General features: G+C 48.2%; 1 protein-coding gene across 36 annotated transcripts in view; it reads left to right on the forward strand.

Moving 5' to 3' along the window:
• The window catches only part of LOC311426864 (transcription factor 4), a 178042-nt gene that overhangs the window by 147065 nt on the left and 3846 nt on the right, over positions 1-27131 (forward strand). For 16 of the 36 annotated variants that reach the window (XM_084503628.1, XM_084503629.1, XM_084503627.1 and 13 more), the window contains 10 exons: positions 1007-1139; positions 6700-6767; positions 8057-8135; positions 10787-10863; positions 12825-13028; positions 22116-22251; positions 22751-22913; positions 25126-25355; positions 25759-25914; positions 26164-27131. The exon at positions 26164-27131 is cut by the window's right edge and continues 3846 nt beyond it. In XM_084503628.1, the coding sequence (XP_084359754.1) occupies positions 1007-1139; positions 6700-6767; positions 8057-8135; positions 10787-10863; positions 12825-13028; positions 22116-22251; positions 22751-22913; positions 25126-25355; positions 25759-25895 (1227 nt within the window). In that variant the 3' untranslated portion in view covers positions 25896-25914; positions 26164-27131. The remainder of the gene's footprint in view (positions 1-1006; positions 1140-6699; positions 6768-8056; positions 8136-10786; positions 10864-12824; positions 13029-22115; positions 22252-22750; positions 22914-25125; positions 25356-25758; positions 25915-26163) is intronic. The other 20 variants (XM_084503604.1, XM_084503600.1, XM_084503610.1 and 17 more) reach the window with 9 other exon arrangements.

The following is a 27131-nucleotide window of genomic DNA, read 5'->3' on the forward strand; positions in this document are numbered from 1 at the left end:
GAAGTGACAGGCATCTATTACAAAAATGGAGCATAACTTTTAAAACCCAATTTCGTCTAATTTGGTATCTACACCGGTGCTCATCCATCAGAATTAGGTAGCTCTTCCATGCTACCAGCTCGGGATTCAGGTCGGAGAGCCGAGTACCTTGGCTGGGCAAGTCTGCAAACGTTCTTGCATTTCTTTTAAGTCTGCCTTGATTCTGAATTTCTTGCTTCTGTAACACGTTGGGGGCTTTATGCAGACTTAGAATATTTCTACAGTGTAAAATGAGAATAGATATTCCACCTATAGTCCCCAAAATACTGTTTTTTTTTTTAATAGATACTCTTATTTTTCCTAAATTTCAGAGACAGGGAGGACCCAGCTCTCTCACTGATGCCAGTCTGAGTTGTAGGTGCTCAGTGCTGGCAAAGCTCCTGTTAATCATCCATTCTGGGCATCTGGACAGGCCAAATCTTCCAATCCTCTAAGAAAAAATCTAAGAAAAGCCCAGGGAGGAAATTTTGGATGGTTTCAGTTCAGTTCCCTGCAAATGTCCTTAACTTTTCGGTGACCTGTAGGGAAACTGCAAAAAGAAGATAGAAAAGCTGTTATTACTCTTATTTTCTCAGACACATCAGTGATTTTCAAGATGCTGTGAGTACAGGGAAGAGGTCCTGGCTAGGCTATATCCAGATCCCATGTTTCTCCTGAAATATTTAGCGATAGTGGTTGCATGTCTTCCCCTGAGAAACCAAAGGAAACGGAGTTTCCCCAGCAGTTACATCCCCTCCTCTGTGGATATTTATGCATGGCAGGTTGGGATGTGCTGCCTCTTCTCCAAAAGCTGTCAAATTGAGGTAGAAAAACACCCTCCCCCTGTAGCCTCATGGCTTTTCTTGGTTGGGTGAAGCACAGCAGCACCTGGAATTGGAGCAACACGAGCAGCCTGCTGCCCTTTGTGTTCTCAGTCCTTAAAATATTGAAAATATTTCCTTTTTTTTTTGCCTCCTCTTTGGCACAGAGCTACCCATCACACTCCTCAGCAGACATCAACTCCAGTCTTCCTCCGATGTCCACCTTCCACCGCAGCGGCACGAATCATTACAGCGCCTCGTCGTGCACGCCGCCGGCCAACGGGACCGACAGCATCATGGGTGAGTGCGGGCGGGCGCTGTGCCTGCTGCCCGGGGCTTCCCCGCTCTCTCCTGCCTCTTTTTTCTGCTCCAGGGCACTGTGCTGGTGCCAGAGAGCCCAAATCAAAGATACCGAGTCCAAGAGGCTCAGGGAGGTAGCAGGATGTTCATGGAAATAAACACATCCTAAATGACCTCGCCCTCCTTTGCGCATAGATCTGAACGCTTTTTTTTTGGTGAAATGAGGATTGCAGCCAAGTGTTTGCTTCAAAAACAGTGCAGAAGATGGTCTGGTACCCCCGCTGCCTGCTCTGGCTGGTTTTGAAGCCTGGTTTTGCTGTCCTTAGTGATCTGCTTGCCTGCAGCAGCTCGGGAGCACCTGGTGATGCACCTTGTGGTCATCCCCTTGGGTGTTTTCCCCATTTCCCCGCGGCGTGGGGGACGTGGAGGTGGCAGCGTGTCCCTGCAGCGAGGACAGCCCCCGCTGACATCGCTCTGCAAAATCCAAGAGCGTGCATTTGTGTACTTTCCTAAAGAGTTGGCAAACACCGGGCCAGGCTTCAATACAGGAACTAAAAAATAAAAAAAAAATAGTGCTTTGCCTGTATCTCAAAGAACAAATAAAGCTAATGAAATAATTGGTAAATAGGGAACACATCGCTGGACACATGTTTCGGATTACACACATGATTCCGGATTGAATGACGGGGAGCAGGACTAATGCAGCAAGAATGGAGGGTGGGTTCAACCATTAACACATGGGCATCAGATTTTTCAAGGGCTCTGAACAAAGCAAAAACTAAATACGGTCTCTTCTTAATTTGTCACTGTCTGAGAAAAAGGGATCCCGTTTCAGGGTAGTGTTTCCGTGCTCAATCTTGCCATTCCATTGAGAGTTCTTCCTTTACAACGTAGCTGCTGCTTCTGTGGGCACGACAGGCAGAAATCACTCTCGTTTTTGCCCTCAAAAGAGGCCTAATAGAGGCAAACTTAATTCTGCCATTTCACAGCCACGATGCAGGCGCCTTATAGATAACAGCTAGGAAAAAGATTTCGCAGAGGGACGTGAGCAGGCAGGAGTGAGAATCCCGTCTCCTGCCCGTGTGCCTCAGTGCCTGAATAAAAAAAATATTCAGTGCCCGTGTAAAAAAAATTCCTCCAGACTTTCATCTGGATCCCTCTCCTGAAAAGCAAAGCCAGAAGAGCAAGGTGAACGTGCCCCGAAGGCTGCGTGCGTGCTGGCCTTCCCCTGGGTGCCCTGGGAGCCAGCTTCTTCCACGAGGCTGCGCGACGGCATCGACGGGAAGCAGTGGGTAGTGTTATGCAAAGCGTTGGCTCTCGTTTTCAAAGGTCTGAAGCAGTGCAAGGTTTCGGCAACCAGTCACTGAGCGGGGCTCGCCGAGCGTATGCTGAAGGCGCTCGGTCGTAGCCATCTGATGCCCGCATTAATCCTGCGCGCTGCTTTCAGCCCTAATGACGTGTTGTTTGCATGACATTATGCACTGTGACATGCAGCTTTTCCAGGAGAAACATTATGTGCATTTCCCCTTGAGGCACTGGTTTCACAGTAATTTTATTACTCGAGCAGTCACAGCGTACCGCGCTGTCTATTTTACAAGAACGCCGAGCTTCCAGTTACACGAGGGTGGCGAGCGGTCGCGCAGCCTAAGAAGGATGTGACTTCGACCCAGCAATGTCAGCTCCCCATGATTTGGGAAGATCATCAGCTGTGAACGCCGAGACGGTGCAAGTTTTTCCACTCCTCTTTACATAGACACATCATTTCCAGCCCTCTCAGAAAGCCCCATGCCAGCAGAACAGCCTGAGTTTGTGCTGGAGTTGATCCTATAAAAAATCAGGTGAAATTCTCGCCGGGAAGGCTGCAGCCAATCTGTTACACTAGATACTTTGCTCGATATAATTCCCCTCGCTGAGATACAGATCCCTGGGAGTTTATTCAGTAATCTTAAGATTTACAATCCGAGTCCCACCAGAAGGATGGGAAGAGGCTGTGCTCCATCATCCTGTCCGCTCGCCTTCCAGCGCAGAACTGCTCCTCGCAGAAACACGCTGAGAAAGTTTTAGGAGATGAAGGAGAACAAGAAAAGGCGCTCTGCAGCGTCGTTAGAAGCGATCCATCAAAGGCTGCAGTCCTTTCACGCTGCCTTCGGTACATGAAGAGCTCGGTGAGTGGGGGAACAGCTCCCAAGGAACGCTGACAGCTCAAGTCCTGCCGTGCAGTCCTGTTCCCGAGCTACCTTCCACGTGGCTTCCCCCCTGAAAACTCTTGGCTCTGCAATGTGGTGCATTTATCCATTCATATATTGTTCTTTGGTGTTTTTTTTTTTCTCATGGGGAAGTCAGATTTGATGTCTGGGGGCTCTTTGAACTCACCAAACTTTGCTTTCAGTATTGCTGTGATGTTCTGCACCTTCTTCGCTCCAGCGCTAGGTCAGTCCAAGTTTTAACCTGCAGTAAAAGCTAGGGAAATTTGTCTTTGAGTTGCTTGAGAGCTCTTAGAAATGTCATTTCATTCTTCTTTCTTTTTCTTCTTATTGATTCGTTTTAAAGCCTTTACATTGACACCTCGGTCGGAGCCAATTTTTCTAACTAATCCCTTTTAAAACACCATCCATCCCGTGGACGAAGCTGATGAAAATAATCAGTTCAGCATTTCTTCTGGGACCTTTTTTTTCTTCTCTTACATCCTGCTATTGCATCATCATCTGACGAGCTTGAGAAAGTGCTTCAATAATAGCTTCCAAGCCACGAAAATAGTTCTTTTAAGGTATTTTTGGCCCCATCCGAATACACTCCCTGGCTTTTTCCTAGGAATTTTCTTCCCTTCAGCGTGCTGCTCGGGGCACCAGCAGTGCGGAGCCGAGGGAAGCATCCCAGTTATTTCAACGTGCCCCACGTTGTGCAAGCCGAAGCTGTCAGCTCGGCCCCCACGGCTGCATTTAAATAGCGTTTCCGTGCAGCTAAAAGGACGGGCCAACAACTGGGAGATATTAATAGAAACCCTCGCTTATATCCCGTAGCCATCCGCTGCACGAAGCAGCGCTGGGTGTCACTTCTCTCATACACTCGACATCCATTTTCTCTGCTTAGTCCCACGTCCCGGGATGATTTTTGGTGCTGTAGCCTCTGAAACAGTTGGGCTCTTGCAGTGGACAGTGCTTGCTCTTCTTAATTATTATTATTTTTTCTGTTATTCCTTCAAATGCGGAGTTTTCTTAATCACCTACAGGTTTCAGTCACGTCTCTTTTAGTACCAGAATAACTAAAAACCATAATTTCTGCGTAAAGCAGTAAAAAATAAACCCCTACAAGTTAGGTTAGCTGTATTACACCTTTTTTATACACCTCAAGGTTAGCTATAGTGAAACAATCCTGGGTATCTGGGGGAGATGAAGACTTCTACAAGATCTCTGGTTATGTCCAGCTTGGTCTTCCCCACAGAAGGTTCCTCGGCTCCCTTCCTTTGCCCGTTTTCTCCATCAAAGCATCCGTGAAGTCTTTGAGGAAAAGCCAAATATTTGGTATATCCAAGGAATTCCTTTGTTTTTGACAGCAGCCAAGAGGCGAGGTGGCCTCCTAGCTGCAGTCCCTGCGCCTCCCTTCTCCCGCAGGAGCGGTACAGCTCATCTCATTAGGAGCAAGCAGCCTTCAGACAGACAAATGGAGGACTTAATTTTAGAATAATGCAGTTAGGGTCGCTTAGAAAAAGGAAAAAACAAGGCATGATTTACATTTCGATTCACAGTTCACTTTAGAGCGAAGTAACTGGATTTCTGGACATCTGCCTGGTTGCCAAACCTGTAGGTTGTGATTTACAACATTAAATTAGCTTGATGAGTTGGATCTCTAACCGAGGCCATGTATTCTTGCTGGTGCGCTTTCGCATTTCTGTGTTAGCATTTGGGGCTGTAATAACTTCATACTTGCCCTGGCAGCTCGGCGGAGTAAATCCTAAAACTTTAGATATCGTGATTTCAAACTGAGATGAAATTACAAATGGGCTATCACTGCCATGTAAGCATATTTCCAAGTGTACAATAGTGAAAATAAAAGTGCAAATAAGAATTTAATGTGTAAGTTAATGGAAAAGAGGTGAAAGAGGTAGGGACACATCATCCTCAGAGCTTCTTTAGATGATTTTGTTGTAGGAGAAGTGCCAAAACGGGGTTGTATGCAGTCAAATTAAATGTGTAGGTATTACATTTGGGCAGGGCGGAGGATCAGTAACACCTGGCCCGGGGTGCAAAGGTCCCCAAAAGCCAGATTTCCCTGCAGATTTCCCAACCCCCGTGGAGCTGCAGCATCCACAGGCAGATATACACACACAAGCGCATCCCTTCAGTAAAAAAGTTGCAGAATCGGTCACTCAGGAGGTACAAAACACGAAGCTTGAAGGGTGGCATTAATTGGGATGCCAGATACCAGCCCGGCCTTTCCATGGGTGGTGACTGGCTGCTTGCTTCTCATTTTCTCTTCGCCTGACTCCCGGTCTGCGGGGCCCGAAGCAGGAGTATTGATCACGCCCAGCAGTCACTCAGAGCCGTGCTTTTCCTTTATAAATGGCCCCAGAGATGCTGAAGCCGCTGCAACTTTCCGCCCTCATTTTTCTTGCCTGCAATTTCCCCCGTGAACGGAGACGTTTCAGTCCTACCCCTCGAGGGTGAGGAATTGGTGGACGGTTACGCCACGATTTTTCTTCCCCTCAATTGCTTCTCTGAAAGGTGCAATCCTATCGCTTGAGAGATGGTAAAAAAAAAAAAAAAATCATTTAATTAAAGGTTCGCACAGCGGTTTAAGTACAGTCAGAAGGAGCGCTTTGGAGGAGTCTGTGGAAATTAATAACGCCTTTAAAACATGCTTTGAAACGTGTACAAAGGACTAGGGTCACCGAGTGAATGGGGAGCAAACAAAACCCCGGGTAGCTGCTTATTACCAGCACTTTGTCCTTCCCGTGCGCCGAGCGAGGCTGGGGCTGCGTGGAGGAGCAGTAAGCGATCGTGTAATTAATGCCTGGCTCGCGGTACAGACGCAGAAGAGAGAAATTAGGCTCCACTGGCAGACTGAATTCTGGCATCCCCGGCTCTGGGGAGTTTATCTCTGCCGCCTTTGCTCCTGATGGTTTCGATGTGGAACATTGCCCTGATGTCTAAGTTTTGGGAGAGAAAAGCCTTGCTGGAGCTAAGGTCGAAGAGCCCAGAGCGCAGGCACCGAGGCTGAGCACACCCAAGCCAGGTCTTTAGCGTTAGGAACTTGCAGTGTCCATGCCTTTGAGCATCTTCGCTGAGTAACCTTTTATTTAGGGAAATGAAGCCATATGGCCCAGCACTGTCAAATACTCGATGCATTTTTTATGAAAGCAACATCCCGAGTTTATGTTTTATCTGAAAAAATGCCGCGTGAATGTGTTTGATATCTACCTTAGCAAACAAATTAATGGCAATTAAAGATTAATTTGATGTAATTAGCATTAAAATGCAATTAAATTATGAGTAAGTGGACCAGGAATAGAAACGGATGATGTCTTTCTGTCTGTTTTTACATTGAGTCTTTTGTTTTTCAGCAAACAGAGGAAGTGGGGCGGCAGGCAGCTCGCAGACTGGTGATGCGCTGGGGAAAGCACTTGCCTCTGTAAGGAAATATTTACTTTGGAATACACGTTTACCATTTGCAAAGTGTGAGCTTTAATCAGAATTGGACGCCTGAAGTTTGAGAAGATGAGCAGCAAAAGAGGAGAGACCTGGTCTCAGAGGTCACCCACTGGGAGTCACTGCCAACTGAGATATTACCAGTGCAAAACAGTGTTTACAAAGTCCTAGAATGAATTTTATGCTAGACTAGAAATGGAAAGAGTGGAAACCTTGGCCTGTTCCCATTCACTGGGTGACAATGAGCTGTGTCTTTCAGTCTTTCTCACACGTCATTTACTCGGGCAAGGGAGGTCTGAACAGAAATCGGCAGCAGGATTACTTCTGTGCTACCGAGCGATCTGCAAACAGGATTCGCTCTAAATTTCCTTTGCCTTCAGCTTTTCTCTTTTTCACGGCAGTTTCCACCTATTGAGTTGCCGTGGTTGCTGTTAAAGTCAGGAGTTACCAGCTCTTACCGGGGTAACCGGGGCACGGCAGTTTTCCAGCTCGAGCAGAAGGAAACGCTGCCGTGCCTCGGGGTTTGGTAATTGTTGGCACGGACTGACTGTTAATAAGGACCACGATAGTTATTTTCTGGGCAGAGTGGGTTCCATTGAGTTCTCATGAGAGCTAATTTTTTTTCTCGCATATTCTTCGATGCCTCATTGAAAAGACGAAAAGTCAGACTCCAAGATTGCCTGAACTAACTGATACAGTACAGAATCCACTTTGAAGTGGTGCCCTGACCAATGGCACGGATGGCGAGCGGTGCGTGGCCCCAGGGACACCGCGGGGCGGTGGCACCCTCGCCGGGCACAGGGCAGGCAGGGGCTTTCTCGCTGGAGCAGCGGCCGAGTAGCTGGAGTTTGCTGCTGCAGATTCCCCGCTGTGCCAGGGCGACGTGCTCCGTGCCCTTTGCTTTATTTTGGCCGTTAAGGGATTTCAGCCGAACAAAAAAGCAATTTTCAGGCTTGCTCGAAGGCCTGTCAATGCCAGTCAATTTGTAAAGTAGTCTATACAATGAAAATGTGTACATCGACCGTGGCAGATCTGTGTGACAATCAGAAACCATCGCTTAATTGGCTAGTGTCTGTTCCCAGCAAAAGGGGTCTGTTGTCTAGCTTCCTGCATCTAATACAGTTTTGTCTTTATAGAAATATTAATATTTGAATAAGAGGCTTTTTAACCTGTCCTGCTTTCATTTAAATGAACTGAATGCATAAGAATTCCATATTTCTTTCTGCATCAGTTTGTGATGGCTTTAGATTAATTCTGTATCATCTTTTAAAGATCTATTCTCCAGATCACACCAACAACAGCTTTTCATCAAATCCTTCAACTCCTGTTGGTTCTCCCCCTTCTCTCTCAGGTATTGTTGTTACAATTCTATTTTACTGAACGTTTCAACGTATTTTTGGTAGGAGATGCCTAAATGAGCTCCTACGGTACTGGGTGTGCGACGTGCATCCAGCCAGCAGCACCGGGCCAGTGCTTTACCCACGTGCAGCACACGCAGGTGGCCGGTGGTCCCCCAGAGACGAGCAGAGTTTTCCCAAATGCTGCAGTGCCAGCGCAGAGAGAAGGTCGTGGCAGCTCGTAGGTGGATGCCTGTGCAGTAAAGCAGGATTTTTATGCATCCTTATTGAATTTCCAGCAGTGCCCTCGGGGTCTTGTGGCCGGTGCCTTGTGCACGGAGCCTGTCCCGTGCCATGGCCGTGCCCCCGTGGCAGCCTCGCCCCGGGGCCAAGAGCATCTCCTTGGACATTCCCCCATCCCCTCCTGGGGCTAAAGCAAATGCTGGCTGGGGTTTGATCCATAAAATGTGTCTCTGGACAAACCGAGCCCCCACGAATCCCATTGATTTATTTTATACGCTGTTCATAAAGCTGACATATTTCAACTAAACCCACTCATATTAATAAAAGCCTAAGCTTGAAAAGATCCAGAGGCCCAGGGTAGTTCTCATGAGCATCGGGAGTTTTAAATATTTATCTGAATATAATTCAGATTTCATAAACCCTGAGACTTTTCGGCTAGAGCAGTAGGCTTCTCCTCCCATGCACCCACGCTAACGCCTTGGAGAAGACCTCTTGGCTTTCCACCCTGTCTTTGTGACGAGGTCTTTATCACCAGCAGCCTCCAGTCCCCTTTCCGTATGGGCCCTGCCTCGTGTTCAGGCCATCCTAAAAGGCAGCCGAGGCTGTGTGGGGTAGTGCTGCTGAGAGTTGTGCTCCTTCTCCATGGGGCACGAGCACCACAGCAGGCACCTCCCGTGCTGCCTTAAAATGGCGGCGCCGCCTCAGAGGCCTGGGCCTAACCTGTCCCCACAGTGATGGCACCTCTGGGGAAGAAGGGGTGGCAGGGAAGCTCGTGTCAGGTGGCAGTGTCTAAAGGAAGGAGAAGGGAGCTAGGTGATGGCCCGGCCTCTGGAGGCGGGGGTCCATGAGGAGGGGTAGGAAGACACCACGTCCACCTCCATCCCACTCACCTGCTCTGAAGGAGCGTTAACATCGGGGTACAATTCAGTCAGCAAAAGCCCCTTCCTCCCTCAAAACCACCCCTGGCAGGACTGCCTGCCCTGTCGCAGCCTTGGGGCTTCAGAAAACCCTTTTCTGCCCTTTTTTTTTTGGCCTGAAATCGCCCCCGAGGTGTTAAGCGACACCCCGGCACTCTGAGCCGCGTTTCCCCTAGCGAGGCGTTGCCATTGTTCCCCATGAAAGGGTCCGAACCAAAAGGAAAAATATTGTGCTAATTTGGGCTGCCTTGCTTCCTGCAAGTTTTAGTGACTAAATAGAAAGAACCAAGTGTCAAAATAAAGAGAAATAAGGAGTACGAATGCATTTAAATAAGAACTGAAAGTGTTTAGCATGCGAGACACTTTCCCTGAAGGATATCAAGGGCTAGTTAAAAATGATTTTGAAAGTAAAGATTGCTGTTCATTGCTCCATTCAGTGCGGTAGCAAAATCTCAAATAAAAGCTCCATGGGGACCAGAAAAAGGGAAGATTTAAGTTTTAATTAGAACTGACATAATTTTTACTTTTATGAGAAAAAAAAATATCATGCTGTCAGAGCCTTAAAAAAACGTGCCATGAGTTCCACCCTGGCCTATCTTAGTCCAAGCAAGTGCCACTCAACGTAGACATTAAGATTAAAATCCTAATATTTCCATCTCAAACTCTTAAGCCCATTTTATAAGATCGTTCAGAAGATGACTCATTGAAAAGAAAGAACTTTATAAATGGTCTAAGCGTTGTGCTATATATAAACGCTGTTGGAAAAAAAATACTTGAAAAAAAACTTCTTTTCCCTGTGTCTGCTTTGCTTCTTTTGCAAGGGCATTTTTTTTTTCTTTAGAAAGCATTGCTGGAGACGAGGAGACCTTTTATTCCTGCAGCAGGAACAGATGTAGAGCAGTGGATGCAAACCAGATTTTTTTTTAATTTTTTATTTTTTGGTTAGACCTTTGGCATTCTGAACCTGCCAAACCAAATAATCTGGCCGAGGAGAGTGGCGACCTTATCAGAATATAATAGCATGTTGTGTGCGGTGCTTTTACTGGTTTTCTTTTTTTTTAAGATTTTGCAAATTTGATGATGGGATGACGTAATCAGTGGCACGGACTCCGGCTCGAAGTGAGGTTAGGATAATGGGCTAGTATGTGCCGGGGCTCGCGCAGAGGCCCAGCTGCCCGCAGCACCGCGTGGAAGTGCTGCTTCTCCTTTCCCCAGCGAGACGTTTCCTTCTCCTGCAGCCGCTCGTCGGTACAGCTGCGGAATCAATGCAGCCCTCTATGTGGAGAAGCAGCCTGGGGGAACTTTGTGGCCTGCATCTACGTGCTTTGCTACAAAATACCTTTTTTTTTTTTTTTTTCACCCGTGTGTATTTTGGAAGGTCTCCATATGTCTGCTCTATAGTCTATCTGGAAATACGGCATTTACATGTCTACAAAACTGTCCAAAAAGTTTGAAAGACATTTTTGTTTGCATAGTTCTAATGGTAATTCCAATTTTACTATTAGCAGGCACAGCTGTTTGGTCTAGAAATGGAGGTCAAGCGTCATCATCTCCCAATTATGAAGGTCCCTTACACTCTTTGGTATGTTTTGATTAGTGACCTCCTCTGCCTCAGTATTTTACTTGCTGTTCTTTCCATTTCTCATCCATTCTTCTCACACAGGTTTTCATTTCGTTAGCAACTGCTATGCCCTCGGACTTGATTTTGCCACCCCTCAATTCGCAGCAGGGTGCCCCGTGCTCTAGCTCTCGTAGGCTGGTTGGAGCTGCAGCTGGCCAGGACCTCCTGCTTGCTTGCACGGCAGGGGATGCAGTACTGAAACACCCCGAAAAGGGAACAGTGCATACAAAAAGAGGGAACGGTGAAGAGGCAGGTGGCATGTGTTGAAGAGAAATAGAAAGCAGGGCAGAGCGTGGTCACCGTCCGTCAGTCCCGTGGAGCTGGGAAGTGAGAGCGGCCAGCGTGGCAGCGATGGTCTCACGGGGAGAACACGAAGGGCTGAGCTTGAGAGGAAGAGTCAGGGGCCGAGCTGGTGATAAATGTTCATCCGACAGATAGGATTAAAGGGATATCAATAAGATTTGTTATCTTTTTTAATGGAAAGATTAAGTCACACATTAGGACAGAGGAGAACTTTAAAGAACCCGATACCCTCTGTCTGAACCCTAGCAGCTGGTTGTCGGTCTCAACTGCAAGTCTAGAAGGTTCCAGTGGTCAGTGCGAGATGCCTGACGTATTGTTGGGTGTAAAATCAATGGTGCTGAAGTTTTAAAGTGTCCTTTGAAAAGAGAAAACAGGTAATTCCCAATAGTACAGTGCTAACCCACCTAGTGCTGGGGGATGCGGCAGTCCTGTGGATTTCACTGGAAAATTTCCAGGTTCAGGAGTTAGCAGGGGCTATTTTTTCTGCTCGAGCATGGAAATCCTTCCCGTGATTGACTGTGGTGTTTTCTAGGCTATCTGTCTTCTGGAGGTTTTTCAGTTGCCTTGGCTTTTGGAAGGCAGTGGGTCGGTTAGGAGATTTGCTTAAGAGATCCATAAGATCCATAGATCCATAAGATCCATAGAGCTGTGTCTATTTTCACAGCTGAAGCTCCACAGAGCTCTGGGACTGTCCTACTGAGCTCCTCTCCTATTTCTTGAGTGGAAATATTTCTTGGAGTTGTTTTGGCTGAGCAGAAAGACGACAGTGGAAGGAAGTAACTCAGGACAGCAGCAGCTGGGTTGCTTCAAGGAGCTCCCCAGTGCCGTAGCTGGCGTTTGGGATGGTTGGAGAAGCAGGGAGGAGAGGTGGAGGCTCCTGGGGCAGAGGGAGGTGGTTGGGTTTCACAGACCTGGCTGCCACGAGGGTGCACCTTCATCCCCAGCACCAACACCAGTACCGTGCCCATGGGGTGTACCGGCCAAGGGCGAGTGCTTTCTGCTGCTGGCATCAGAGCTAGAAAGGGATCTAGAGTGCATACCTATAGGGGAAAAACCCGAGCAGTGTGAGGGACTGTGTGGCCTGGTAGTGTCTCCTCGTGTGTGATCCTGTGCCTAGATGGGGGGAGGAAAATCCCGGTTAGAGATTGACTCAAATTAGAGGGATATTTGTTCCTTTACTCCTACTTCTTTTTTTTTTATTATTATTATTTTTTATTTTTTTTAAAGTATCACTAAAACTTTTCAAAGAACGTAGAGGGCAACATATGTACTGTAATGATTATGTTCATGAGGAATCATTGAACCTGTTTTGCCCATGAAAATCAAAGCTGCACTCGTGTTACCCATGCTCGCTCCTTCCCCGCAACGCTATTTGAAACGTGTCCCTGAGGAAACAAAACCACTCCTGTAAAAAAAAAATAATAAATATATATATATAAAATAAATAAATAGTGTGAAAAGCGAAAAAAAAAGGAGAAAAGGGGTTGAGAAGGCAGGCCTGGCTGCGGGTGACCGTGCCCCCCGTTGCCCCCCGCGCCCAGCCCTGTGCCCGCCTCCGCCGCTGCGGGGCCCCGCGGCTGCTGACGCTGCTCTCGCTTTTCTTTCTTGCACGCCCACAGCAAAGCCGGATCGAGGACCGCCTGGAGAGGCTGGACGACGCCATCCACGTGCTGCGCAACCACGCCGTGGGGCCCGCCACCGCCATGCCGGGCGGCCACGCCGACATGCACGGCTTGATAGGGCCCTCGCACAACGGCGCCATGGCGGGCCTGGGCTCCGGCTACGGCACCGGCCTGCTCTCCGCCAACAGGCACTCGCTCATGGTAAGACCTGACAGAAAACGGGCCCGGGGGGAAGGACGAGGGGACGTGAGGGCTGCTTAATGTGTGTGCGTGAGGTGGCTGCGGGTCCCTTGCACGGCCGCCATTTGCCTTGCCCCTCCTGACGTGGAGCGGCGGGTGGAGGTGTGAAACCGTGGGGTTTATAAATCGGCTTTTCGTGCCCAGCCTGCACTATGTAGAGCCACTGCCCCACACCGGTCTGGAAATGCCTTTCCTTTCATGCTGTTAAGATTTCGGGAGCGTTGCGTTTCGTGTTCGGGAAGCTGGGGGCAGATTTTAAGGCAAGGCAGGCAGGGCTGGAGAATTCTCAGAGAGCAGGAGCTAATCCTGGCTGTGTGTTACACTTGTGCTGAAATCCGGGGAGAGAAAGTGGCTCCGAGCCTGAGTCTGAGCTGTTCACACTCCGTGTGGCTTCGGTTTCACTCTGGATTAAGTGGCCCCTCTGCAGCATCGAGTGCTCGGTGCTCAGCAGCCTGCTCTTTCCTCGTGCTGCTGGCTCTTGCTTGTGTTACGGAGTCCCAGCTCCATCCCTGCTGCCATAATGCGTAGTGTCAGGTCCGTGTGTCACCCTGACAAAAGCCTCTGACCCGTTCCGTGGTGTGCTGTTGGGATTTCCACTTCCACGGGGCCTTAAGTACACCCTTATGTCTCCAGGGTAAACGCCTTGCACTTGGAAAAGGAAATATCTGGCAGCTAAATTCCTTTCATGTGAAGGAAAACCGTGTCTCCTCAATCTCTTTTTTTAAATATACTGAGGAAAACCATCTAACACCACGCGTTCGGGTCCACAGACATCTGAAAATCCCTCAGCGGACGTTAATGACAAACCAAGGGTCCTGTAGGAGGCTGGGCAGAGCCGAGCTAGATGTGTGATTCTCATCAGGATTAGAGGGCAAACTTTGTTACGCTTCGAAATTTCGTTCTCGAAATAGAGTTGCTTGTTCCATGCGGAATGGGAGAAAGGACCGAGGAGTCAGCTGGCAGCATTTTCAGATGGTTCGAGGTATTTAGGTTAATTAGGACAGGGGGAAAATATGTGGGAATGGGAAGGGACTTGACAGATCCACGGCCAGTTAGCTGCCGTGGCGTTGTGGGAGGACTAGGCTTGATCCCCGTCTCATCCCACATACTGAGGGTAAGGCCGAGCAGATTAGAAGAAAGAATTTCAATTAGCCATATACATCTTGGGCTCTATTCAATTTGGGAGGAGAGCATGTGCCTCTGTGAGGGTTGCCTGGAAATTTCTCTCCAGTGTGCACGAATCATTAAAATAAATAAATGGATGAACGAAGAAATAAATGAGACCTGCTGAACTGAACGGGAACATGAGAAAGGACACCAAGACTGATGGAATGACAGTATATGCCTCGAGTGTGGACTTATACACACACATACGTGTTTTTATGCCTTACCTGGAGTCGGTCTGTTTTGGTTTTCCCGTCTTAAAAAAGTGTAGGGGGATTAGGAGAAGTTCAGTGACAAACAGCGAGAGTGCTTGCAAGCACGGAAGGATTTTCGTGTGAAGGGAGATTGAACAGATTGTGGTGATTTTGTTTAGAAAGGAGATGAATAAGAGGAGACATAATAGAGGTACGTCGAATAATGGATAGCATAGAGAAGGTAAATCTAGCTCTTCTATTCATCCTTCCTTATAATTAAAGAACAAGGGGACATTCAGTGAACCTGACAAAAAGAAATACTTTTTATTCAACACACAATGACCTGTGAAATTCATTGCTCCAAGATGTAATCAAGGCCAAATGTTCAGAAGCATTCCAAATAGGATTAGACATCATATGGAAAATGCAAACATTTAGAGTTTGATTTGACAGGATTCAGACAGGATTCCTCCTTTTTTTTTTCACAAGGAGAAAGAAAAAAAGAGAAAGAAAGAAAAACTTTGATGCCGGAGCGTGAGGCAAGTGCTCGGGGAAGGCAGGAGCTTCTTCTGGTGGCCAATTATTTGATAATTGCCGCATCCTCCAGGCTGCTGCACGCTGGTGATGCCCCCAGTGCCGGGCTCTGTCGTGATAGTCAGTTAGGTGATTATAAATTAATTAGCCCCAGCGTTACTGAGAGCCTTGCTTTATTCAGCACAGCCATTCCTGCATCCCGTGGCTGTTCTCAGGCAGCCCAGATGAGCAGAGGGGCCGGCTCCGCACCCCCAGCACACCCCAGCACCCACAGAGGCAAGATTTTGGGGGTCAGCCTGGAGCCCAAGGCCTTGCTGACTGAGCTCTGCTGTCTCGGGTGGAAATCAGAATAACCCATCCACCTCCTGCTTTCCCCCTCCGAGGAAAAGTGGGATTTCCAGATATTCTCACCCAAATACTCTTCACAGTTCTCCCCTTCATATTTGTCCACACACAAGCTAAATATTAACCCATCGATTTTCAGCTCGGAGTGAAATAGTTTCAGGTTATTAAAATGTAACATCAGTTGCTGGAATCTAAGAAACTAAAATAAGGTTTTATTATTATTATTATTATTATTATTATTTATTTCTTATTGGGGCGGCTTTGTGATAGCCTCTGCTCCTCAAGAAATTAAGCATTACTAGAAGTGACTCTGTGAGCAAAATATCGTTAAAGGCCACAACTGAGCCTGTGCCATTTGCAGATTCCCCCCCAAAAAATGTTAAGTGTTAACTGAAAACGGCCTGGCAACAGGCTCCGAGAGGTAGAAAGATGCTTTTTCAGCAGCTCGGTTAAATCCATCTCCTTTCCCCTTCCCCAATAAAATTAGCATGAACCAGACATTGTTTTGCTCTCTGTGGCAGTTGCTGCGAATTCACAAAGGGAAATTCTAGATTGTAATTTAGCTTGGCCTCAGGTAATATGTTAAATACACTTGGGATACATATAATCTAAGATTTGAGTTTGTACAAAGCTATTTTTTCCTCCAGTGTTTAAACAATACTGCTTTTAATGAAGAAATCTGGCTTTATTAAAAGCCAGATCTGTGACTTACAACTGGTGCTGCATATCTGCTCTCAATCAAGAGAAAAGGGTTTAATTTTTGTAGCTTTGTTCGCTTTGCATATGTTAAACCGATGCAACATGCACCCAGGGCATCACTTCAGAGAGGGTTTGTTCCATAAATATGTGCTCCTCGCCTAACTACCAGATGTAGGTGAAGTGAGATGGAAGCAAACAACAACAACAACAACAAACAACAGGGCGGCGACGCGAAATGGAAGCGGTCGCATCCCGCGTCGCAAAAATACGCTCAGATTTGGGGCTTTTGGAGAAATTCGCGTGTCCTGGCTTGGAAACGCGGATCCAGGGGGGCTCGCGCTGCTGTGGTTTCGGGGGTGAGCCTCTGTTTGTGTCTCCAAAAGCCTCTGTAAGATCAATAGGTGGGCACAGCAAGCAGGATGAGGGGAGTTGGAAGGCAGATACGGTGCTCTGAGGGCAGTGCTCCTTCTAAAAAACGAGCCGGGCACAAGTTCCCTGAAAAAACACCAGTCTGCCGAGCTCCCAAACAGCATTACTCACTGTCTGAAACCGTAACTTGCGCGAAGGAGGCAGGCCGGCTCATTTCTTTTGGAAAACTGGGCTGAATTTGGAAGCAAAACCAGAAGAACAAAGGAAATAGTTTGGGAGTGGAGTCAGGCTGAAGTTAGCCTTTGACCATTTGATACATTCCACGCTGAAAAGGAAGTCGAAGGGGGGAAAAAAAAAAAATTCCCCCCCGAAAAAAAAAAAAAAAAAAAAAATCAAGGAGGATACTGGTAATGTTTTCCACATTTGAATTTTAATACATGAAACAGGCTATAAAACGCTGGCCAGCTGCAGTAAATAAAGTAGCAGTGGGAGGTATGGACCGGAAACTTGTACAGAATGTGCTGGTGGAAATCTCCTTGCCCACCGTACACCTTCGGTCGCTGCCTTCGGCCCCGGGGGAACTTGAGCCCGGGACTGGGATCCAGCGGCCCTGCCGGGCCCTGCACCCTCTCCCCAGACAAAAAAGAGGCAGGGGTAGGGCAGATGCTGCTCCGCTGTTGAAAATATGTGGACGGGGTGCTCCGTTTTCGGGGGAATTAGCCCAAATTTGCAGCTGCGAGCAGCGTCCTGCTGGCTGCACGAGCCCTTTGCCGCAGCGAGCTCTGACTTTCTTTCCCTCCCTAATTTTTTTTAGCAGCCTGGTAAGGATTTGAGCACTTGCTAATTTTGAGCAGGCCCCTTTCTACGCTCTCCTTTGGCTTGGGCGAGCGGCACACGTTTATCCACACCATTTATAAACGAGCAAACGGGCTCCTCCGCTACCCACAGAGGGGGCGCACGGCGAGGTGGGTCGGGCTGGGGGGGCGCACGGGGAAAAGGGGCGATCTCTCCTCCGACAGGAGAGAAGCAGGTTCAGGTTTCCCGTCCCACAAGGGCCCCGCTTCGGCAAACACACGTGTGCGGAGCTTTATGGCCGCGGCTCGCCCCGCGGGGACCGGTGGTGAGCTTGAAATGAAGCACGCACACGAGCAGGGCCTGGAGACGTGGCAATTAAAAGGCAGGTAGAAAGCGAGCAGAAAACAACCCTGGACACCCATAAAGAAGCTGCCATCGACTGGTTGTGGATGTCGGCTTAAAAATCCGGGCGATGCTGGCTTTATTTCCGAGCCTCTCATAATATTTCTGCCCCCGGAATGGTTTTTACGGCACCAGGCGCGTGGCGAGGAGGTAAAAGCTCGGAGTTTTTGCGGGAGCTGCCCATCTCCAGCTCTCAAGGGCATGAGCTCAGCAGATATTTTCGGCTTTCCCCGCGAATTTCCTGGCTTTTCGGTAGTTCCTGTTATTTCAGGGGTTATGCAGCTCGGAGGGATTTTATTGGAACATTGCACATGAAATGGGAGCAGCCAGCGCCGAAACGCTAACTTTTACACGGGAATCTTCGCAGACACATGTTTCTTTTGTAGCAGGGCATGAAGGGATTGATTAAAATCATTATAAAACACAAACTGGTGCACATTCTTTTTCAGACAGTGCTTAGAAGTCCAGCAGCTCGCCTGCGAGCTTCACATGAGGGCCCACAGGAAGGGAGCACGCTCGTGTATATTTTTTTTACATCCACATTAAATTAACTTACGGAATTTTCCACCCCTAGGAATTAAAGTAGCAGCTCATGAAGTAACTCGGTTATGTCATTCATACATAAACAAAAAGAGGCAAGCAACTTGGCGGTGTTTAAAAGGCGAAATCTGGCTTTTGCTGGTGGGTTTTTTTTTCTTTTTTTCTTTTTTTTTCTGATTATCTTTTCATCTTCTCCATTCGCAGCGCCGCCGTAGCCGTCGCATCTGTTGTTTGTTTTGCCTCGCTGATGTTTTTTAGCTAACAGGTATCACGTACATCGAAAAAAATATATCTAAAATATAAAATAAAGGGGCAGAATGACCTTACCGGGATAAAATCTGCCACGACGGGCACTGGTGTAGGGTTTTTAAGGGAAGTTTTCTGCCTAATTGGCTGCCATGCCTGCCGCCCCACAAATTATGGCCTCCCTATCATATTTTGAAGCCATTTTTGAGGCCGTAAAGCTGGTTCTGGCCAATATTGAAGCGACACCTCCTTCTGGAGAACGCCGCCCTGGGCACAAGGGCTTCATTCATTCATTCCCCGGCAGCTAATTAGGCTCATTGTTCAAACCCCGTGATTCGGGGCTCGTCCACGCTCCGGCCCCGGGTTTCTCCTCGTTCCCATTATGGGACGGGCTTCCCAAAGTGCCAAGTCGATGAAGAAGAGTTCATATTCTTAATCCCATCCTCCAAGCCCCTTTCTATCTCCGGCTCCGAGAGCTGCAAGTTGTTTTGTTTGTTTTTTTTCCCTCCAGAAAAAAAAAAAAATTGAACTTTGCTGTTTTCCTGATTTAATGCCACTCCTAATGTCTCTTTTTTTTTTTTTTTTTTTTATTATTATTAAATCCTTTCTTTTGGCTTTTGATCTTATTTATAGCCGAGCCACCGGTCATATGGAAGCTATTATTGTATAGCGTGGAGATGAAAGGCTGCGAGGCAGTTAAATAAGAGGGAATAATTGGGCCCAATAACGCACACGTACAGTGAGAGGCCGTTTGTGTCGGCGTGCCCCGCGCCGTTCCCTTTTTAATATCGCGCTGGGGCTTTCGAAGGGCTTTGCCCAAATCTGCTTCCCGTCAGCCTTATAAATTCTGACAATATTGAACACGTGTTAACATGCCTCACCTTCCAACTTTGCTGCCGCGTGTTTTTATTTGTCTAATCGGATAACACGGGGTCATCAGGTGGCAAAGCACAAAGCCCCGCTGCTCGCCGCGTCCCTTCCTTACAGGAGCTGCTTCGGAGCCGCCCCTCGCTCCGGAGCATCAGCCAGCAGGTGATCGCTCTTCCTTTTGTGCCACCGTGCTCAGAAAGTTCATCCTTGCGCGAAGCTCAGCACGACAAGGGTTAACCCTAAGGATCAGGGCTTTGGGATCGGTTTCCCAAAACCCGAGGATCTTCCCAATTTGCCTGACATCCACAGGTGAGCCCACAAGCGCCTCCAGCCCCTCCGCTTTCAGGAGGCAGAACCGCACGGTGCGTTCACAGCCGAGGTAACAGAGGAGCAGTGGTGGCTCTGGGTCATCACCCAGAGAGACAATATTCCCCTTTTCATGGACTCTGTGTCTGAAAATCCCACTATCGTGCTGTTCATCCGCTCTAACTACTGCTCCACAGCTCAATCACGAGGTGCTGAGTGCTCCAGAGCGGATTTCCAAGCATTTTTTAAGAGCTTCCCATCCGCGATGGAGACGGAGATAGCGCAGGTAATCAGAAATGCGCACAGACCTGTGCAACCAGAAAAACCTGGCTGGGTGGCTTTCACCCTGCGTAAAAAGGAAAGCAGGAGGTAAAAGGAGACGAGCTCTAGCCTTCTTCCAGCGCTTGAAGAGTCGCAAAATGCTGGAAAAGACAAATCAAGATTTCAAAGAGGGCAGAGATTTGCACATCAACAGCACCGTGTGTACCTCCCGTGCGCGTTTCTGGCTTCGCTGTTGGTTTTGCTTTGTGTCTTCTTTCCACCCCGATCTGCTGAGTGCTGCAGTCGGGGCTGTTTGAGGAGATGGAAAGGAACCAAATATTAATAGGACTTCAAAGCGAGCCTGATGCTCCAAAGATAAGTATTATTTATAGGTCTGCCCTCCTGGGCTGGGGGGAACGATGCGTATCTTCGCTCCACCTCGGGGCAAGGCTGGTGCTTGGACGACAGACAAACCGGCGGCGCTGCTGGCTGCGGAGGGGGAACGGGAAAGGCAGCGTTTGTGCGTCCCCAAAACACGTGGACCTGGCTGCTTTCGGCCCCTGAGGTCTCACATGGGGCAGTTGTAGCTGATGGATCTCAAAACCCACAGCCCTTACGGATAACGACGTGACCGAAATTGTAGGATTAAAGTATCCGGGAGAATACCCCATGGGAAGGCAGTGTCGGGCAGGGATAGTTCGTATCGGGCAGATGGGACACATGGTGCTCACGGTGACCTTCTAGATCTCCTGAGAACCTAAAGGAGGAAAAAATTGAGTTTTTTTTTATTTTAATCAGAACTATTTTGAAAAAGATGAACAAAACTGTGCGAAACATCAGCGGTAGAGCGATGGTGACCTCGTGGCACCTGATTTAGCCTCGGAAGTCAACAGTTGAGTTAAAAAACCGTCCGTCCTGTTAGCCTTCCGTCGTGATTGCTGCTTCTGCCTCTTGATGTGATAAATAAGATTTCGTCCCCCAGCAGCCAGGCCCAGGAATCGAGATACCCGGGCTGTCTCGCTCCAAGCTGGCCCACCCAGCTCGAGGCATCTCGCGGTGGCCGTGGTCATGCTGACTGCATGGGGGGTTCAATCACTCCAGATTGAAGGAAGGAGAAGTGCAGACCCCCCCAAGCCCACCCTCTTAACAAACCTCCCTTCCTTCAAACCGAGCCACGCCGGTCCCAGCCCTTCCTTAGCACCTCACGTTTCTAAAATCCCAGCGTCTCAGCGAGGAGAGAGTTTTTGTCGGTGCTCTTTTACACTTGCTTTCGGTTATTTGCATTTCGTCTCGTAGTAAAAGATTTTCTCAAGTTCCCCTTGGCAGGATTCCCTTTTATCTTCCCTACTGCGGTCTCGGCTCGCTGTTAACAATTATACCATATTATCTTGTAAGGCTGATGAGAAACATTCCTCCATCTTTCTTTATCTGCCCGAGCGCTTCACGTAGGGAGAAGAAAGAGAGATTTACAGCTGGCTGCTGGCTTCATCAGCCACGAAAACCCTTTTCACACCGCTTTTAGGGGAGGCGCACACCTGAGGAAGACGGGAGCGTGTAGAAAATTTTCCTGCCTGTAGCTCTGGACACAGGGTACAGACAAATGGAGCTGTGCAGCTCCAACGTTGCCCTTTCTTGGCTTTTTTCTAGCTTTTTTTGACACTTTTGCTCGTTGGCTCTTCTCCTCAGCCTTGATTGAGGCAGGTGGGAGGAGTGGATGGGTTTCCAGCCCCGCTGATGGCACTGCCGGAGTGTTTCATAAAACCTTCACGGGGACGTTACCCGGAGCCAGACCCGCTGCCCCTTCGGCTTTGGGGCTCGGTGCTTCATGAAATGGGGCTCATTTGGTCCCGGCTGCTTGTCCCCTGCTGTCAGAGCCTTCTCCGGGCTCTTCGGGACGGGGAGGAATGTCAGGCCCGCCGAGCCCGGCCCCGAAAAGCGAAGCGGGATGCCGAGTGGCAATTCCTGCAGGGTTTCCCGCCGGCAAGGGGGGAATTGCGAAGCCCGCAATTAAGCATATGGGCATGAAGCTAATTGTCAGATCTGTTGGCGGACATGATAGAAGACAGATGGGCGCCAAGCGGCGCGCTCGGCGAAGGCACCCCGGGAGACGCTTTGACGTTTTACCTGCCTGAGCTCGCTCGGCCTCCTGCGCGCCCGGCCGGGCTTCGGCTCCGCGGGCTCACGGCGCCCTCTGGCGAGGCACCCAGCCTCCCGACAGCACCCTAGGGCAGCGGCAGCACCCCAAGGCTGTAGGGTCGCAGCCCCCGTGGTCCTATTGCGGGTTGTCGCCTCCTCTCACCGCCCTTTTCTCCTCTGTCTCCAGGTCGGCGCCCACCGCGAGGACGGGGTGAGCCTCCGCGGCAGCCACTCGCTCGTGCCAAACCAGGTGCCGGTGCCCCAGCTGCCCGTGCAGTCGGCCACCTCCCCGGACCTGAACCCGCCCCAGGACCCCTACAGGGGTGAGTACCGCCGGCAGCAGCCCCATAACACGGGGATCAGACCCCACACCTCGATCCCGCGCATCGCAGAGTGATTGGGGCGGGAAGGGGGCCTTCACAGTTGCGGGGTGCGCAGCAAAAAGATGTGGATTTAAGGTGAAAGGCTGAATTTCCACCACAAGGCCTTTTTGCTCATTCATTGCAGCGGGGATACTCGGTGTATTTGGGGAGGAATGACATATTAAAGATTTTTATTATTTTTTAAGATGAGGGAAAACCTAGGGAGTGACTGCAGCTAGGCGTCAGTGAACTATTCCTGAAGGCTGAGGAGCAGAACAAAACCTCAGAGCCATCACCGAAACCTGTTTTAGGGCCTTCACGCTTCGCTCAGTGCCAGTTATCTGGGGCTGCACACGCGGGTCACCCTTCAGTGGGCAGCAGGGACGGAGGATTTGGCCCCAGATCGCTCCCATGTTTGCGGAAGCAGCGTTTGACAGCTCCTCCGTGTGTTTTCTCCCAGGCATGCCAGCTGGACTGCAAGGGCAGAGCGTCTCTTCAGGGAGCTCCGAAATCAAATCCGACGACGAGGGAGACGAAAACCTCCAGGACACAAAATCTTCCGAGGACAAGAAACTAGAGGATGACAAGAAGGATATCAAATCAATTACTAGGTCAAGATCTAGGTAACAGTATATAATAGTGTCGCTTCATTTAATTCCTTTACTGGATTTTGATGAAGTGAACAGCACAGGAGGAAACTATGAGGTTTTTTCCTGGCAGGTAAAACCACAGCCTAAGTGGAACAGAACGGCTGTCCTGGCAGTACTGAGCACACTTCTGGTGCTTGTACTCCAGGACTTCCTCAAATTCGAACAATTCACAAATTTGGACCCCGACCAAGTTCTCCACAATCTCTAAAGAAATTATATTTTGTTAAAATGCATTAATTATACTGCTATTCCTCTCTGCCCTTGCTTGCAAACGGGAATGCAGTACGGATTGGCATCTTGGTAAAAACGAGCCTGAAAGTCGAGCACACCTGCATCTGAGCTAACAAACCGTGTTCTTTGCTTTTACCTTTCAAATAAATCCGTCGTACCTTGTCCTCAGTTTCTGCAAGCCTCTGGAGCTGTCTAGGTTGAACTGGAAGATTTGGTGGCGTTGTTCCAACAGATGAGGATCTGGCCCTCCTGTCGTTTCTGGAAGATGGGAAGGGCAGGAGGATTCTCTCCTCCTTCAAGGCTGAGATGCTTAGGAAAGGCAGGAGTGTATCGGGACTGCTGGTGGGACAAGGCTTGTTCTGCACATTATTTATACATTTTTGGAAAGCATTACTTAAATCCTAGCTGTATTGTATCATCTGGGAGCTCGTGGCCGTGGTGAGCCTGAGCAATGTTTATGGGCACAGCAAACACGAACCACCTAACAAAGGACAGGCCTCAGCTGTCCCATTTATCCTAAATTTCCTCGTCTCACCTGCATCTCAGCACACCTGAGGTACAGCTCAGGAGTGCAGACACTCTTCAGCATCACTTGAGTGCCAAACTACCCAGCCAAATTGCAAATAAGGCTGAAATTCTGTTTTGTTGGAGGATTTTTTAAATGATTGCGCGTGGCCATGTCTTACTGCCTTTTCTCCTTCCGTGTCTGCTTGTCTGTGCAAAGGCTGAGACAAGGTAAGAAACATCTGAGCAGACATTTTGCCACGGAGAGAGCACCGAAATTCTGACCTCTCAAGCCTGCACACACTGATTTTTAAACTGTTAGTCGCATTCAGATCTCTTTTGACCAGAGAAAAAATATGACACTTGAGATTCTCTCCGAATAAATGTGTTGGAGTAACCATAAGTGAGGCTTTCATGTCCATTTCCAACCTGGTAAGAAGAAAGGAGCTTGATGCTGCTGTAAGGTGGTTGTAGTCCCTGTTAATTCAACAATTACACCGTCGCTTATGCATATTTATAGGTGCTTTGATGCTTTTGTAGGCTAACAGTTTTGCTTTTAACATGCTTGCAGCTCTAAAAGGTTACTCCCGATATTTAGTTATGTATCTAAATCCGTGTTGTTAGGGCTGCTGGAAATTTATGACTCTATTTGCATAACCAATTCAAATTACATAGTGGCAGTGACTCACCAGTTGATGTGTTTTCAATTTAAAATCATTATTTCATCTGGCTGGAAAGCCGTTTTTGTTGCAGAAATGATGCCCAAGTTCACCGTGGGGCTCTCTGCAGCCAGCAATTCCTCCCGTGGCCGTTTGCCCGCAGGCATTTCGGTGCCCGGGCTCTGCTCAGTGCCTGGTGGGCTGCCTGCCCCCACCAGCTGATAGCAGAGAAAGTTATTTTCTAAAGGACAGTCATGCTGGAGCTTCGTTATGTTTTGGTGTTTCTGCTTTGACCTTCTCTCTGGTCCTTGTCTGGGTCACCCGGAGACGGTCTGCTGGGGGGCCCCGTGCTCTATAACTTGAGCTGAGTAGATCTCAAGTCTTACATTCGGCACAGAAGAAAGTCACAGAAACATAAAAAGTGTCTCTCAAATGTATGAAGTGTCCCTCAAATATAAAAAGGGCTCTCAACATTTGTCACGACTTAAAAAGCTGAAGTATCAAGCATGATAAAATATGTTATTGCAAAAAATCTGTAAAAAAACTCTCTAAATTCTCCAAAGTGTCTCCCTTGCAGAATGTAGAGGTTGATAACAAACTTAATTCAGTGTAAAATTTAAGGGGACTGAATTTTGCCCAGGTTTGCTGGAAGAGGAGCAGCAAACATCTATATCTTACAAGGTGTTTGACTGATTTGTAGCCCTGTTCTTGGCCAAATGCTGTTGGAAATCTTTTGACCCTGCTTGTTGCCCACACCATTAGAAGATGAGGTGTTCCTTTTTGTCTCCCAGCAATAACGACGACGAGGACCTGACACCCGAGCAGAAAGCCGAGCGAGAGAAGGAGAGGCGGATGGCCAACAACGCTCGGGAGCGCCTGCGCGTGCGCGACATCAACGAGGCGTTCAAGGAGTTGGGCCGGATGGTGCAGCTCCACCTGAAGAGCGACAAGCCCCAGACGAAGCTCCTGATTTTGCACCAGGCTGTGGCTGTCATCCTCAGCTTAGAGCAGCAAGTCAGAGGTGAGTGCCGCCCGAGTTTGGGGACGGCTGCCCAGGGGCACCCGGAGTCGCCGTGGGGCGCTTGTGTTCGCCCGTGGCTCTGGCACCGCAGGCGTTGGCGGTGATCCTCGGCGGTCTCGGTGCGTTTTGCATCCTTCAGCAAGCTCCAAATTCAATATTAAGCTTGGCTGCTCCTTCACAAAGCCCAAACACGAAGGGATTTGCAGCAGTTGTGTACTGAGTTGCACTGCCTGCGTCCCAGCACTTGACCTGACCAGGCTGCATCATCCGCTTCAGCCCCCTCAATTCCTGCAGCCTGACTTCACCGAGTCACTGAGAACGTTTTCAACGCACGTGCAACGTCAAAGCCAGCCTGATAGAAAAACCTGAACGTTTCAAATCGTGTTTTGCTTCCTTTCCACAGAAAGAAACCTGAATCCTAAAGCAGCCTGTCTGAAAAGAAGGGAAGAAGAGAAAGTCTCTTCGGATCCTCCTCCACTTTCCCTGGCAGGACCCCACCCTGGGATGGGAGATGCCTCCAATCACATGGGACAGATGTAAAAAAAAAAAAAAAAGGCAAGTTTGGTTTGCAGCAGTGCCCAGGTGCCCTCCAAACACCCGGCCACGGGGAGTTCAGGCACAGAGAGCCCCCTGGGCTACTGGGGGTGGGCAGGTGGGCGAGGGGCACCCTTTATAAACTGGCCATCAGGTCATCCTGCCAGCAGGCTTGATGCCAAAGCCACGTTCAGATCCTGTGTTTAGAGAGGATTTAGTGATGCGTATTCATCTGTCCTTGACTGATGTGGTTTTTTTTTCACTTCTTTCGCAGGTCCAAGTTGCCACATTTCTTCATTTAAACAAGAGACCACTTCCTTAACAGCTGTATTATCTTAAACCCACATAAACACTTCTCCTTAACCCCTTTTTTGTAATATAAGACAAGTCTGAGTAGTTAAGAATCACAGACGCAAGAGATTTCAGCATTCCCGAATTATTAAAAACAAGAAAAAAAACAAACAAACAAACAAAAAGTGCAACTTGAGGGACGACTCTCTTTAACATATCATGCAGAATGTCTAACGCAGTATGTTACGAGCTGTAAGTGCACAGCCTAGAGACTGAATGGCAATCTTCTCCACACTGTGGGACAATGCATTTGTGCCTAAACTTCTTTTGGAAAAAAAAAAAAAAATATAATTAATTTGTAAGTCTGAAAAAAAAAAAAAAAATATTTAATTTAAAAATTGTAAACTTGCAATAATGAAAAAGTGTACTTCTGAAGAAAAAAATGAGCGTTTTTGTTGGTGTGCTAGACAGCTAGTGTTTATACTTACTGGATATTAAAAGGGAAGCTTTGCTGCCCAGATATTTACAAAACCAGCAAACGTCCTAATGAAAACTGAAGTGATGACATTAGCCATTCCTTAGGGTAGGAGGAACAGATGGATCTTATAGACCTATGACAAATATATATATATAAATATATATATAAATATATATTAAAAATTTAGTGAATATGGTAAGCTTTTGTTCATTTGTTTCAGACTTTTTTGCTCCTGTAAAAAAATAGTACTGATTAACTTTTTTAAAAAGAAGATTTTACTGTAAATAAGGATTTTTTTGTCTTATTTCTGTCCCTCTCTCCCCTGTTTTTGTTATTGTAACCTGTAGTGCCAACTCTGTCTCTGGAGGGGTAGTGCAGGAACGAAACGCTGACCCTGACGTTGCTTCTCATTCATAAATAAGTAGAGAGTTGTTTCTTCGGTCTTTTTGGGAACACGGGACTGAAACACAAAA

This window comes from Aythya ferina (assembly GCF_964211825.1).
Source record: "Aythya ferina genome assembly, chromosome: Z".
NCBI lineage: Eukaryota > Metazoa > Chordata > Aves > Anseriformes > Anatidae > Aythya > Aythya ferina.